A 15,109-nucleotide genomic window follows, 5' to 3' on the forward strand; every position below is an offset into this window, starting at 1 on the left:
TACTAAGTGGCCACCGGGGGACAGTATAGCCCGAGGTTCTTAATGGTTTTGAAGGGCTTCCCATTGAATTTAATGTGAAAAAGATGTTTAAGTGTGTGCTTTGAAAAACTAGTTAACCACTTTAAGAAAGGAGACAAAAATAAGTTCCTGAAACATGACAGAATCACAGTGACACAGAACTTATTCTCAAAGTAGTAACAATATGGAGCCAAATATAAGTAAGACTTGTAAATATGCTTACAACAAATTAAGGAAAATGGAAAATGTGGCACAATTATGACATATACATAATGTAATATATTAAAGTTTGACAGTATTTTGGAAAAATACAAGCAAGACTTTTATAGTGAATTTTATTTAATTGCAAAGGAGCTATGGAAATGCCTCTTTTTGCCTCTTCTGTCCACCCTCACCCCTGAGGGTTATAGGAGGTCTTCGCAAACCCTGAACTGTAGGTAAAAGATATGTTACCAGACTATGAGCCAGAGCAGTTAGGAAGTTCAGGACTTGTTCTCTGGCTCACTTCTCACTTCAGTGGTGTCTGATGTCTTCATTAGAAGGGTTAACATTTGAACGTTGATGTTCATGTTGGGGAATCTGTCCTTCCTTCAGATAGAAAGTAAATGACTTATTAATTTAATCAGTAGAAATGCCAGTACGTTTTAGTTTAGTCAGAGCTGCTTTTACTGAGAACCCTTGGAATATATATGTCAACAGAATCTTAGCTTATGAATTTGCACATTATTGCTCCCTGCTAAGGACGTTTACCTTTTCTTTGACTTTCTCCATGGCACATACAACCCCGTCCTTGATGGGGCCTCTGAGTTGAGGCAGTGAATGGAGTCAGAACCTGCAGGCCATAATGAGTTCACACTTGTTTGTTGATCTAAGGGATGGGCAGAGAAGAGGTGGGCAGTGGAGGGGCCTGCAAAGCAAGGGGCATGGAGGATCCAGGCAAACGAGGAGTGAGCGTGGGGTATGCACCCTGGAAAGGCTGCAGACATGTTGGGTAGCTTTTTCTTCATGTTAACGTTGGATTCATTTTTTCAGAGGGAAAGAGGATAAGAAGTGCATGTGTATCAGCCATAAAAACTGACACTTTCCAGTCTCCCTATGGCAGCTGCCTTTGTCATATGGGGCAGGGCCTGCTTTCTCCCTGGCCCTTCCCTCTGCTCTAATCCCAGCCCTCTTCCAGCCTTCATTGGTTCATGCCTCCTTGTAGCCTATGAGATGGAAGTCTTTCAGGTATTGTTAGGGAGAAGCTGTCCTAAGGACCAGCTCCAGCTGTCCTTGTCTGCTGCTCATTTCACAGACCTGCATGTAGGACGCTGGCCAACTCTAGAGTCCACTCTGGAAGGGGAGAGGACAGCAGGGGGAAAACCAGTGTGAATGTGCCCGGCCAGGTCACCTCCACATGGAGCACCTGTCCTCCTTGAGGGTGAGAGACACGTGCACAGAAGTTCACATGGGCACCGTTGCCATCGCTGAAATTACAGCCAAGTTTTGGGGAGAGACTTTAAATGAAAGAAAAGTAATCTTTATAGCCACCAACCTCTTCCTCCTGCATTATGTATCTGTAACTCAAGACTACAGATAAATGACCAGGTTATGACATTGTATGTCTTCATTTTCAAGCATAGACAGCTGGCATATGCTGAATCACACATTGATTTTTTTAAAAAAATATGTCAGTTCTTTTGCTTGAGCAGAATTAAATTTGAAATTTAAAAGTTTGCAGGGTCAGTTGTTCAGAATCACCACTCTGGGAAGTAGCATCTTTAAAAACAAATTATTCTGGCAATTTGATCCAGGGAGAAGGTTAACTTTTAAAAATAATTAGAAAAATAATTCTCAATATGTGTGTTTGTGTGTGTGTATGAAATTTTCCGAAACAGCTACACAAAATGCTCTCACAACTTTATGTGCTATTTTCTAAATGTAAACTTGGCTGAAAATACAAGAATACAACCAGTTATTTTACAGGGTTTTTATTAGATACATATTTTCTTCTAAGCAGTTTGTAACTTCCTATATATGTAAGAATGTCATACACATGTATATGTGTATATGTACATATATATATGTTTATATGTATATACACAAAGATACCAGAATGTTGGAACTGATTCATAGGTGAGGGTCATGTGTTATATATGCACTCTCAGTAACCTTAAGGGCAAAAGAAAAGGTCCTTCCAGTCACTTCCCATTGATAGCCACAACCCTCAAGATTCCCATTTAAGAACTGCAGAAAAATCAGTAGTACCTCTTATTTTGACACCTTAATCTCCTGAGGGATTCTCACTCCTTTACATTTTCCCACCTAATCTTTACAACGATAGTCTTAGCTACCCCTGAATTCAAAACAATCTTAGGCATATACAAAATAACAGAAGTAGCAACTGCGAAAAATTTCAAATTCTCCCTTTGAAATGAATAAGTCTCTTAGTGTTTGGATATGCTTTGTTTGGAGATGGTGCCTGGAAGGTGTATCTAAAGCCTCCACACTCAGCCTGAAACACAGAGGTTAGTAGATTGCACGTTTTGTGGCTTATAAAGCTTGAGGCAGCCTGTTTCCAAATGAGTGTGTCCTTCTTCCCTTTGTCTATTGATAGTTAGATCCAGAAAACCGTAAATAGTGGTGCGCCTGAAACAGGCAGAAACAGTCATTCAGGCTTCCTGCAGCTCTTGGGGACCTCTTTACTCGGTGCTTATAAAGCTCTGGATTTTCATTAACTGTGTAATCAGTCCTCACCTAGATGTCATATCTGACCTAAAAGTGTTCCTGGACCTCAGGCTCGTGCGTTCGTAAATCTGGTGTTTCAGAGCCCCCTGGAGATGCCTCATGATTCGAGCCTGGATGGGACGGACAGCTCTGGGGGCGGAGCAGTCAGTGACAGGCAGCCCAGGGTCTGTGTGCCTAGGGCTTTGGTCAGCTCAGAGACCACCAACTTTCTCTTCCACCAACTCCTGTTTTGACCTAAACCTCCTCCTCCTTCTTGGTGTCTCTTTCAGGGCATCTCTGATGCTCGCGTGGGATCTAGGGGTTCACTCTGACTGTTCTCTGCTCCTCACCGCCAAGCCAAATCCGCCCCAACTATTATTGCTGACTCTCATCCTAAATGCTGTGAGAATGCACCCCTCCTTCCCATCTCTTGCGCCTCGACCTAAGTGGAGCCTCCTCACTCGATCAGATTGTTTTGGTCTCCTTTCCCTGAATGCTCACCTTTCCAGGCCATCCTTTGGCTGTGGAATGAGCCTTCTGCAACACTGGCAAGGGCTCCCTGCTCTGCTCTTGGACTTTGATGAGCAGCGCTGTCCAGGTTCCTCATGCTCTCACCTCATCCTTCCTCCCCTGGGGCTCCCCCAACCAGAGCACATCTCCCCACAGCCAGTCTTTGCCAGTGCGGTGCCTGCAGCTCATCTTCCCTCTTCACCAACAGACCATCCACCTCCAATCCCTTCTCTGCGAAGAAGCCTTCCCAGCTCTCAGCAGGCCACAGGGCTCTCCCCTGGTGTGAATGTCTGTGGAACTTGTTAACCACACCTTGGAGGGGAGATCCCACATGGAAGTTGTCATTTCTTAACTGATCACGGGCATGTCTTTTCTCCCCATGGCAAGAGAAAGATATATTTTAAGCACATTTGCAACCTGGATGTTGCCCTACTCCGATAAGAAACTATACAGTACTTTCCTCAGTTCATTTTGTTATTCCCGTTCAGGTAACCGAACTCAGGAATTAGCAATTCTCTGAGGATTTTTTTTTTTTTTTTATATTGAACTTTTGCAGTGAAGGGAGAGTTTGCCAATAAATTGATGTATGTGGAGGGGAGGTGAGAAGGTTGCTATTTCATCACGTGTTTTGGTTTGGCTTTCTAGAACTGATGAGCTTGAAATATCTAATATACTTAGAGCTGATGCCAAATAAATGGATGAAACTTAAACCCTCTATGACAGTAACTTCCTCTTTAAAAGAACCGCTCCTGCCCCTAATCTGCATATAAAAACTGAGTCAGGTCACAAGCCAACAGAGATTTCCTGCTCCCCTGTGGATCGTGTGTAAATGGAGCTCGTTCTCTCTGGAGCGTCTCCCTGGAAGACTGGACAGCCTTTGCAGAAGCATCTGGCAATGTGCTTTCGGAAGAACTGTAAGAGATAGCTTCGGAACTTCTCCCCGACGAAGGCGTAGATGATGGGGTTGATGCAGCAGTGTGTCATCCCCAGGGTCTCTGTCACCTGCATGGCTTGGTCCAGCCTATTAGAGTCACTGCAGTTATTCAGGCCAAAGAATTCCTGGAAGGTGCTCAGAAGAAGGACGATGTTGTAGGGAGCCCAGAAGAGAAAGTAGACAATCATGACGGCAAAGATGAGCCTCACGGCCTTGTGCTTCTTCTTCTCGTTGCGACACCGAAGCAGGGTTTTTAGGATTCCCGAGTAGCAGACGATCATGACAAGCAGTGGCAGCACCAGGCCCAAGATGACTATCTTTAAAGTTTGGAGGTTCTTCCAGAAATGATACCGACTGGATGGAAAATGAGGGCTGCATGTATAACGAGAACCCTCTTTCTGGGATTTGGTAAAGATGATTCCTGGGAGAGAGGCAAACACAGCCACCACCCAGGTGACCCCACTTGTCACCACCCCAGAGGTGACTGTCCTGGCTTTCAAAGCAAACACAGCATGGACGATAGCCAGGTACCTATCAATTGTCAAGAGGATGATGAAGAAGATTCCAGAGAAAAAGCCAATGAAATAGAAGCCCGTGAAAAACTGGCACGTTATATCTCCAAAGACCCACTGGTCTGCAGCATAGTGAGCCCAGAATGGGATGGTGATGATGAAAAGCAGGTCAGAGACGGCCAAGTTGAGCAGGTAGATGTCAGTCATGCTTTTCAGCTTTTTGCAGTTGATCAGGGTGAGGACGACCAGAATGTTACCCACAAAACCAAAGATGAACACCAGCGAGTAGAGCGGGGGCAGGAGCTGGGCTGCAGTTTGTCTCACATTGACTTTTTGGCAGGGCTCTGACATCCCATAATCAATGTCGTAGAGGGGACTTGATGTTTGATAATCCATTTTGCTCGACTCTGTGAATAAAGAAGAGATCTTTTTTAAAGTCCTAGAATGTCCTTAACAGTCCATCATGAATGCAAACTATCTTAAACACCAGTAGATTTTAAGAGTTGATACATAGATTTCTACACTTAACTGAAGTCCCTTTTTTGGTCAAACAGTGAACTTCTGTAGTAAGGGATGTTTGTTGCCTGCTTCTCTGCTTACTAGATGGAGAGTATCATCTCACCAAATAAAATCTGATGTTGCGTAGCCATGTGGAGTGAATGAAGCTGTGATAACAATGTCCAGAAACCGGGTCAGGCACCGTCCGACACTGTCTTACAATCTATTCTGAAGCTGCCATTCCCAGGAGTTAGCTTACACACAGCATCATTACGAGCGTGCTGGTGGTAATGAACAGTTCCCCAGGGTGCTCTGCCTGCCAAACATTGTTCCAAGCTTCACTTCCATTCATTCAGTTAATCCTCAAGGTGACCCAGTGAGGCGGGTCAGGTTATTGTCCCCATTTTACAAATAAGGGCCTCAGAGCACAGAGAGGTTGAGTAACTTCGCCAAAGACACACAGTGAGGAAGCAACTAGTTTTGAATGCAGGCAGCCTGTACTCTTATCCGTCGTGGTCCCCTATCTTTCACTCTTTGGTGAGAGAACTAAAAACAGGACTGTCAGCCTGGTGCCTCAGTGTAGTCAAAATGAAACAGGCTGATGCCTGAGTCCCCTGAGAAGATCATAGGAACCAGCAGCCAGTTGTGAAATCCAGACTGCCATTCTCACATTTTCTCTGAAGTTTGTGTTTGTAGTTTCTGAGCTGCTATGGTTAAGAGCTCCCACACATACATAAAAATGACCAAGTGGACAGTGTTTCATCTCCCATCATACATCCTGGGTTAGCTCAGTCCCTTCACGACCCACTGACTTGCCTGGTCTATTTAAGTTCCACTGCTTGATTGAGAGTTTTCCCTAATTAGTCCTTGTGAGTCTCAAACTCCTGGTACCTCAGATTAGGCAGCTGAGAGAAGCACACAGAAAATCTCACCTTTAAATTCTGAGCCAGAAAAAGAATCATACACTGAATATGCCGTGAAACTTCATTTGATATTTGTAACTTGTTATTAATTTGGACAATTTTCAGGCTTCCTTCTTTTCTTGGCCAAAAAAAAAAAAGAAGACTTGGATGCAACTTCTGGTTAGGCGTCTGTTCAGAGGGCATCCTGATGAGGAGGTTTTAGTTCTCCTTACCAGAAGATCATCTCTGTCAAGGTTTTGGCCAATAATCATCATCTCTCTGAAAAATCTTTCTTATGAAAGGTGAGGGCTTTTAAAAATAATATTGCTCCCTTTAAAGTTTTTCATTCATAATCATGTTTTGTATCTTTGATGTTATCACAGTCTGAAACCATTCTGAAATCTAACTTTTTACTTAAAGATAATATTTTAAGATAGTTCAGTGAGCACCTGGTGTTTTTCTAGTGTCTTCCATGGTTTCCTGCAAAGGCTTTTTACTCATCACACAAGCTGAGCTAAGTAATAGGCAAAGTGGCTGAGAGGTGACTTACCGAGAGAGATTCTCGCAGGGGGACAGATGTCTTAGTTCCTCTGACCAGTTGAGCTGTGCAAATCAAACATACAGACAGCATAAAAGAAGGAAATGCACAGTTTCTTCTGAATTGGGGGCGGAGTTTTAATGAATAAGTATGTGGCAGTGCAGAAAATCATCAGAGAACAGTCTTTTTTTCTAAAAAAAAGAAAAATTGAGCTTGAAATAGACTAGAAAATAGATAGCTGGTCTGAAAGCTTATTCATGGGCTTCCCTGATTACACAGTTTCTTTTTGGTTCTCAGTTCATCCAACCACACAGTCTGTTAGAAAACAGAAAGAATTGAAGGGAAAACAGAAAGAATTGAAGGGTAATAGAACTAGAAGAACATTCATGTCCATCTAGTCAAAAGCCCTCATTTTACTGAAAGAAACTGCTGGCCAAGAAGCAAATGATTAGGAGGACTTAAGACCGCAGGGCTTATCAATGGGGAGGCTCAACGGGTGAGAGATTCTGACCCCCTTGCCGTTTGTCTTCCGTGAAAGCCAGCTGAAACCAGCTTTGAAGTGAAGGGAACATCTCACCTTAACCCCGTGCTCCCCTTTATCTGCTCTCCCCTCACCCCCCTTGCCTGCCACGACTCACACACATATGCTCACCACCCAATACTGTTTTCCTCTGCAAACTAAAATAACTGGTTGCTTAAGGGTTTTTACTCTACCTTTACCTGTGAGCTAAACATGTTGCCCATCTTTCTCCAGATCAAGCATCTTGGGAGCATGTCATGAATTTTCACTCTCCCTATCCACTGTTTTGCAGCCCTCCAAGCCAGCAGGCATTCGTGAGTGCCTGCATTCTGCCAGGGATGTAGGCAGCAGAGTTCCTCACTCCAAGGATACAGTCTATCTGGAATTTCTGTGAGAATTTTTCAACACAAAACAGGCAACAAATGGCAGAAGAATAGGGTCAAGTTCAAGATTCGATTTCAATATTATATGCAGTCACCCCAGGCTTCCTTGGTGGTTGGTTACTTATCTATAAATCTTAATTGTAGACCACAAAACCAAGAACATAGTGGAGAGCCAGCGCCACAGAATAAGAAGCACTGGCTTGTGATCTGAGGAGACCCCAAACCTGTGGAAGTGGCCTCTACAGTCAGATTGCCTGAGCTCGAAGCCTCGCCCTACCCTCAGCTTTCTCATCTGTGGAGTGGGCTGAATAATGGTAGTTGCTTCATGGGTTTGTTGGGAGGATTACATGAGGCATCCATGTCCAGAATTTAGCACATAGTATACACTCAATAAACATCAGACTCTTAGTTACTCATTCAGTGATCCTTTCTTAGAGAGATTTATTATATAAAATTCTAAAAAAATTCGTTCCCTGTGGGGTCCTTGTCTAGAGCATATTAGTATCAGCAAAATAGAAGCTGAAAGGGAGAAGCTAACCGCTGGTGCCATTAGAGATATGACTGCTGGGAAAAGCCAGAAAAGCACAGAAGGACCCAGCAGCTGGTAATCACAACCAGGACAGTGAGTTACGAAGAAGATGTTCAAATTCATACAAGAGGCAGCAGTTGAGAACTGGACTCTAGTCATGAGGCTGGACTTAACACCCAGCTTCACTCTTTACTACTTGATCTGTACAAGTTACTGAAACTCTCCAGACCTTAGTTTTCTTACCTGTAAAATGGGGGGAAAAAAAGCCCCAAACACAAACCTACTCGACAGATCTGTGGTTGAGATCAAATGACAGAACGAGTTGTAGAGTCTTTTGTAGGTACCGGCTCTCTGTGGGCTAGTTAAGCAGCGACGTACAAAGTATGCTTGAGAAAGCGTTCACAAAATGTGTAGCAAATAAACTAATACAGAATTTCACAGGAAATGGGGAATATAGTTTCGGCTGGTTGAAGAGAAGCCTTATGTTCAGTGGTAATACACTGGGTAGAACTCTCAGATGCTGCCAGACAAATGTTGCTTTTCTGTGTGTGGCATTGGTTGCCTTGTATTTTATTGATACTTCGCCATGTGGAGCTGGGGCTTTGCCCTGTGTTCTGTGGGTCTTGTCATCTGGGTGGCTGTGGAGTTGAGGGCACACTCACCCCCAGAGGGCAGCGTGGAGTAGTGGAGCAGGCTCGAAGTTGCCCATGCTGGGCTGCTGGCTCGCTGTGTGCCCTTGGCAAGATACTTCCCCTCTCTGAGCTTCTGTTTCCCCATTCTGTGAAATGATGTGCTAGACTTGGGGTCCCCAAGGGACCTCTCCCCTTAAATACAAAATGACTCCATGGCCAAGTTGGTTTGGAAAATACCACATTTGGGCAATACCGGGTGAGGATTCACAGGCTGAAACAAGGAAGCACAGCTTAGCAGGGTGCGTGACCCCCTTTTAGGGGGACATTCAGGTCACCTCTTGGGGTAGGGGTTCATCCCAGGGATGCACAAGGAAGGGAGGACCCATGGGAACGTCTCTCTCTACGTTCGGCTCTCTGCATAACATGATATGTGGGACTTTTCCTGTTGTCCCGTGTTGTCCCATAGCAACAGTAAACCAGCAGTGTATCATGCTATGCCTTAGTTTTGCCATCTCCGCTTCTTTTTTTACCTTGGCCCTCCCAGTTTCCCAGTTTGCAGGGCTCTGGTTCTGTTATGTATGGCCTTCAGACTCTCCATGAGAAATGATCTTTTGACTGGTTTGCTGCTCTGGACTTGATGCCCAGCCCTCCTTGTGGGGTGCTGGCCAGGCTTCCAGTAGCTGCTCCACTTTGAGTCATTACACCCGAGTTCCGAGGGCTGCTTCTCTCTCTGGACTCAGAGCTTCATCCACAAGATGGGGAGGACATTGAATTTCTTCCTTGGGTTCAAAGGGCCAACTGCATGAGCTCAATGAGCTGAAACCCTGACACACAGCAGCTCACACGAACAGACAGGGGCTCACGCTGACTCTAGGTCAATGTCAACAGTGAGACGGACTGAAAAAATAGCAAGTGAATCTTTTCGTTTTTAAAACAGGTGTCTAACTCTAAAACCAACACGTGCTTATTGTGTCAAGTTAGGAAAAACAGAAAAATAGAAAGTACGGAAAAAATTAGACATTCTCACAATCTCAAAACAGTCCCTCTTAACACATGATGTGTTTTAATCCACACCTTTTCCCATGCATACTTTCTGATTAATTGTTCTCACACACATTCCAGTTCTTTATGCTGCTTTTTTTTTTGCTAAAGATTACAGTATAGGCATGTCCTTATGTTATTAAAAATTCTTTATAAATGCAGCTCTTTAATTATTATTTTTATTGAGGTATAACTTACGTGCAGCAAAGCGCACTAGACCCAGGTGTACATCTTGGTGAAGTTTTGATACGCATACACCCTGTAGCCAGATGATAGGGAGTAGCCTTGTCACCCCAGAAAGTGCCCTTGTACCCCACCCAGCGGCAGGGGCCACTCTGACTTCTGTGCATGGATTAGATGTGCCTCTTCTTTAACTTCATATAAATGCCATCACAGACTCTGTCCTCTTTCTGGTTTCTTTCGTTCAACAGAATGCCGTAACTATATGTGACAGAGCTCTGTTAATAGGCGGTTGAGCCCTTTCCCTGGTTCACTCACATGGACAGCATGTTTTGAGTGTTGCTGTCAGTGCTCTGGTATCTCCACCAGGAGGAAGCTCCCAGTGTCCCCAAAGCCCCCTTCACCAGGAGAGCCAGAGAATCCCCACGGTCCTCGAAGAAGTAGGAAGAATCCCTCCCCCCCTCCAACCAGTGTTACATTTTGCACTCATGTGCCTCAGCAGTGATGCTGGGGTCTCCTGACTTCCAGTGTCCCTTCACCTTCTACCCCAGACACCCTTTGTGGCAAGCGGGGCTGGGAGGCCACCATGCTGTTCTCTCCACTCCCACTGTGTCTGTTCGCTAGACCCTTCCCAGTATGACCCCTTTTCCCAGACCATGCACCACGTCCCCCTCACCCTGTGCAAATCATCAAACCAAGTAGACATTTACAGGCTGTCCACCTCATCGCTTTATTAGATAATGTCCAGACCTGGTGGAAACCCCTTAACTCTGCTGGGAAGTCTGCTGTATGCATTTTGGGTATTTCTTTCAGATCACTACCCAGACATGGCGCTGATGTAACCTTATGTGCGGTAACAGAAGTCTAAGGTGCTGATTAAGGTGTATACTAGACCCTCTGTGGTCTTCAGTGGGTCAGGTCATACCTGCAGCTATGTGTTCGGCTCTCTACATAACATGATATGTGGGACTTTTCCTGTTGTCCCAGAGCTGGCAACTATGTATGGCCTGAGGCTGAGGGCAAAGAGGTGTTGAGTACCCGGAAGTTCTACAAAAAAACCACTGACACCTAGGATCACACACCTCCTCCAGGCCTTACTAAGAGTAACAGAATCAGCCCTGTGCCCCTAGTCACCATGACAACCCTTCTCACCCCATCCTGTGTAAGGAGACAAGTTTGGGCAGGAAAGGGTTATAGAAGTGGGTGGGGTTGATGGGAAGGAGGGTGGGGTTCCTCTCCCCAAAGCCAGAGGAGGGGCCTCTGAAAGAACCATGTGAGGAATGGGGGCTTGCGGGAAGGGGAGGCCAGTGCCTCATTCCTGGGTGGGGCATCCACTGGGCAGCAAACCAGCTGAGCAGGGAAGAGGAGATTGGAGACAGGTGATGGTGGAGATGGTGTGGCCGTGAGGCAGCAAGGATATCTCAAGGATGTCAAGTTATAAACATGGTGCTAGACAGGTGGCGTCTGGAGAAATTTCCAATCTCAGTCACTCACCACACCCAGGGCCAGCCTTCCCCTGAATTCATGGGCTGCCTCGTAGAGGTCAGCTCACCAGCCCAGGCACCTCTTCGCTCGTGTTGAGTTTCTTCTTGGCAGCCCTTGGTGGCCTTTGCTGCTGGCTAATCTCACCTGAGGCCATTTCAGTTTGTCAGGGAAATTTTTTTTCTTTAATTTTATTTATTTATTTATTTTTGGCTGTGTTGGGTCTTCGTTTCTGTGCGTGGGCTTTCTCTAGTTGCGGTGAGCGGGGGCCACTCTTCATTGTGGTGCGTGGGCCTCTCACTGTCGTGACCTCTCTTCTTGTGGAGCACAAGCTCCAGACGCGCAGGCTCAGTAGTTGTGGCTCACAGGCCTAGTTGCTCCGCGGCATGTGGGATCTTCCCAGACCAGGGCTCGAACCCATGTCCCCTGCATTGGCAGGCAGATTCCCAACCACTGTGCCACCAGGGAAGCCCCATCAGGGAAATTAAAAAAAATTTTTTTTAAATATTTATTTGGTTGCATCAGGTCTTAGTTGCAGCAGGCGGGCTCCTTAGTTGCAGCTCGAGGGCTCCTTAGTTGTGGCTTGCGGGCTCCTGAGTTGGGCATGCAAACTCTTAGTTGTGGCATGCATGTGGGATCTAGTCCCCGGACCAGGGATCGAACCCAGGCCCCCTGCCTTGGGAGAGCGGAGTCTTAACCACTGTGCCACCAGGGAATTCCCAGGGAAATTTTAATAATGAGAAAAAGTGAAAGTGGAAAGATAGGGTCTTGATGGCTTACTCCCAGGAGGCTGCAGGGCCTCTCTGAAAAAGTGCTCCAACAGCCCCAGTTGCCACAGATCGAAGAGGTTGGTATGGGGTGGACTGTGTCAAGCCCCAGCTCCACCAAAAGTCTTAAGATACCCATCGCCTGGAATGATCATCTTTCCTGACATTTGCTTAACTCAGCCCACTTCGAACGTTCTCCCTAGAATAAAGGAGACTTGAGGTTTCTTCCACTTCTAGATATGGAGATAGTTGGCAACTTTCAAGTGGCAGTTTCTTTGGTGGCAATAAAATCCTACTGTAGCTATTATAACTGTGATGCAGGACTGTCACCGGGTTAGTCACCTTCTCCTCGGGGCTGTCAACAAACTACACGTGCACCTCTGTTTCTGTGCTTTGCACAGTGCATTGTGATTATTAATACTCTGTTCTCCCCCGCGCCTCCCCATCAGCCATCCCTGGACTAGGAAGTCTAAGAGCATGGGAATAACATATCCGTCGTTATGAACCCGCGCCAGTCTGGCACACGGTAGATCCTCAGGTGTGCTTGTCACAGTGAATCTCATGATGGAAAAACAAATAGACACTTTTCCAAATTTTACCTCTGAGGGCACCAGCTGCCTTATGCATCTGTTACCTTTTCTGCTTCTTAGCAGGCAACCCCCACGAGTCAGGGGCGTACCACAGTGAACATGGACCTCTTACTCCTGTGACCTGGGGCCGCTTTGTGGCCGGGGCCCTGGCTCTGCTCTCTGCGTCTTCCCGCTCACTCACCAGGCACCTGGGCTGAACTTGTGTTCTGGGACGGCCTTCCTGTGGCTGAGCAGGGAGAGCCAGAGGCTCTACCCAGTCACTCGACACTGTCAGTTCTGCTCACTTTCTGTTGGCCGAGCCGGCTGTGGCTTGGGGGTGGGGGTCCCTCTTGAAGGGCGCGCTGCAAGTCACACGGCAAGGACTAGCATGTGTAATGACAGGGGGAAGGGAGTGAAAAGCTGTGAACCATAAGACAGTCTGTCGTACTACAGCATAACAAAGCAGGCAGTTTAAAGACTTTTATTGTGGTAGGAATACAGTATGAGATTTACCCTTTTAACAGATCTTTAAGTGTACAATACAGTATTGTAGGCACACTGTTGTAAAACAGATATTTAGAACTTACTCATCCTGTATAACTGAAATTCTATGCATGTTGATAAATGGATAAAGAAAATAGGGTTAATACATCTAAGGAATCTTATTTCACCTTAAGAAAGAGAGAAATCCTGCAATATGCAACAACATGGATGTACCTGGAGGACAGGATGCCAAGTGAAATAAGTCAATCACAGAAAGATAAGAACTGCATAATTCCACTTATATGAGGAATCTAAAATCATCGTACTCATAGATGGAAAGAATAGGATGGTGGTTGTCAGAGTTTTGGGAGAGGAAGGACAGGGTAGTTGGCAATCAGACAGTTTTTCTTTTAAAACAATATAATTAAGAGTATTGATTCATTTTCCAAGTCACAGTTTTTGTTTGTTTTTTTTTTTTTTTTGCAGTACGCGGGCCTCTCACTGCTGTGGCCTCTCCCGTTGCGGAGCAGAGGCTCCGGACGCGCAGGCTCAGCGGCCATGGCTCACGGGCCCAGCCGCTCCGCGGCATGCGGGATACCCCTGGACTGGGGCATGAACCCGCATCCCCTGCATCGGCAGGCAGACCCCCAGCCACTGCGCCACCAGGGAAGCCCCAAGTCATAGTTTTTTAAAACAATATTTATGTTTCATCATCATCAAAACAAAATTTAATGCATTCATTAGGATAATATAAATATCTGCAGGTGAAGCACCACCCCCCTCCCTTGCAACACACACACATCTTTCTGAAACCTTCTTTAGCCATGAGGCAAGAAAGTAAAACCATAGTAACTTCCAGCTCCCCAGTTGCCAGGTTCCAGGAGCCTTGTGTTTCTTGCCTGCATCAGATAGGAAATGCACTAACATATATTTGTATTCTTAGCTCAGCCAAGATGAAAATCTCTGCTTATTTAAGTGAGCTTCTCCAATTCCTCTCCTTTACAAATAGGATTTAAAAGCTTTGATTAGGAGTCAGCTTGAATTAGAAGTTCCCACCGGCCAAAGAGGGGACCATTTGAGCATCAATAAGGACACTGGCAAGGCATGAAGCATTCAAATAGGATTAAATCCACGACTTCCTAGACTTCCTAACAAGGCAAAAGAGATTTTTGGTAGCAAGTCAGAGAGAATAAAGACAGTTGAGATGACAGTTGTGGATCCGACTGAGATTATTTAGATGCTACATCACCGTAAGCTAGTAAATCCACAGATCAGAGACCTCCAACTCCCTAATCAACATTTATTTATGAACCGGTGGTCTCCCAAACATACCACGTGCTCCACCAACACCAGAATTGTCTCTATAACTAATACAGTATTTTTAGGCATGGCATAATAGTAACTCTTAAAGTGGTACTTTACCACAATTGCAAGTTGCAGTTTTCAGCTTTAATTTTTACTTTACATTGAAAAAAGTGTGTGTGTGTGTATATCTGAACTCTTTGCCTGTATGCAAAAATGAGGTGCTGGAAGGTAATTTGGAAGACTTTTTTTTCCACCCTATCTAGCGTCTTCCTCATCTAGGCCTGCCCTGCCTGGTAATAGACCCTGAGGTTACAGGCCGATGTTTGATTTCCAAGACAGGCCCCTTCTCTGCTCTGAGCACCTACCCCAGTATCCTCACCAATTGTCTTCCCTCTCCAGGGCCCAACAGGGGGTTCTTGTTGCACAGTTTCCTTCACATTCTCCCCAAAGCTGCTCTCCTGGACCGCTACAAACCGGCTTTTGGAGTGGGGTAATCCTCCAGGCAGAGTTATGTGATAAAGGCTGCAGGGGGACAGGTGGGCAGCGGCAGCAGGAAAGCAGGAAGAGCCACAAGGAAACAGACACCATCAGATCCAGAGA

At 45.6% G+C, this 15,109-nt stretch overlaps 1 protein-coding gene across 1 annotated transcript; it reads right to left on the reverse strand.

Annotated features, from left to right (window-relative positions):
- Positions 1 to 1,989: 1,989 nt before the first annotated feature.
- CCR5 (C-C motif chemokine receptor 5) lies at positions 1,990 to 6,688 on the reverse strand. The gene is made up of 2 exons (XM_030845272.2): positions 6,631 to 6,688; positions 1,990 to 5,087 (listed from the first exon to the last, which is right to left on the reverse strand). The coding sequence occupies exon 2, from the start codon at positions 5,074 to 5,076 to the stop codon at positions 4,018 to 4,020; it is 1,059 nt and encodes a 352-aa protein (XP_030701132.1). The 5' UTR covers positions 5,077 to 5,087; positions 6,631 to 6,688; the 3' UTR covers positions 1,990 to 4,017.
- Between the last annotated feature and the right edge of the window lie 8,421 nt (positions 6,689 to 15,109).

This window comes from Globicephala melas, chromosome 11 (assembly GCF_963455315.2).
Source record: "Globicephala melas chromosome 11, mGloMel1.2, whole genome shotgun sequence".
NCBI classification, from domain to species: Eukaryota; Metazoa; Chordata; class Mammalia; order Artiodactyla; family Delphinidae; genus Globicephala; species Globicephala melas.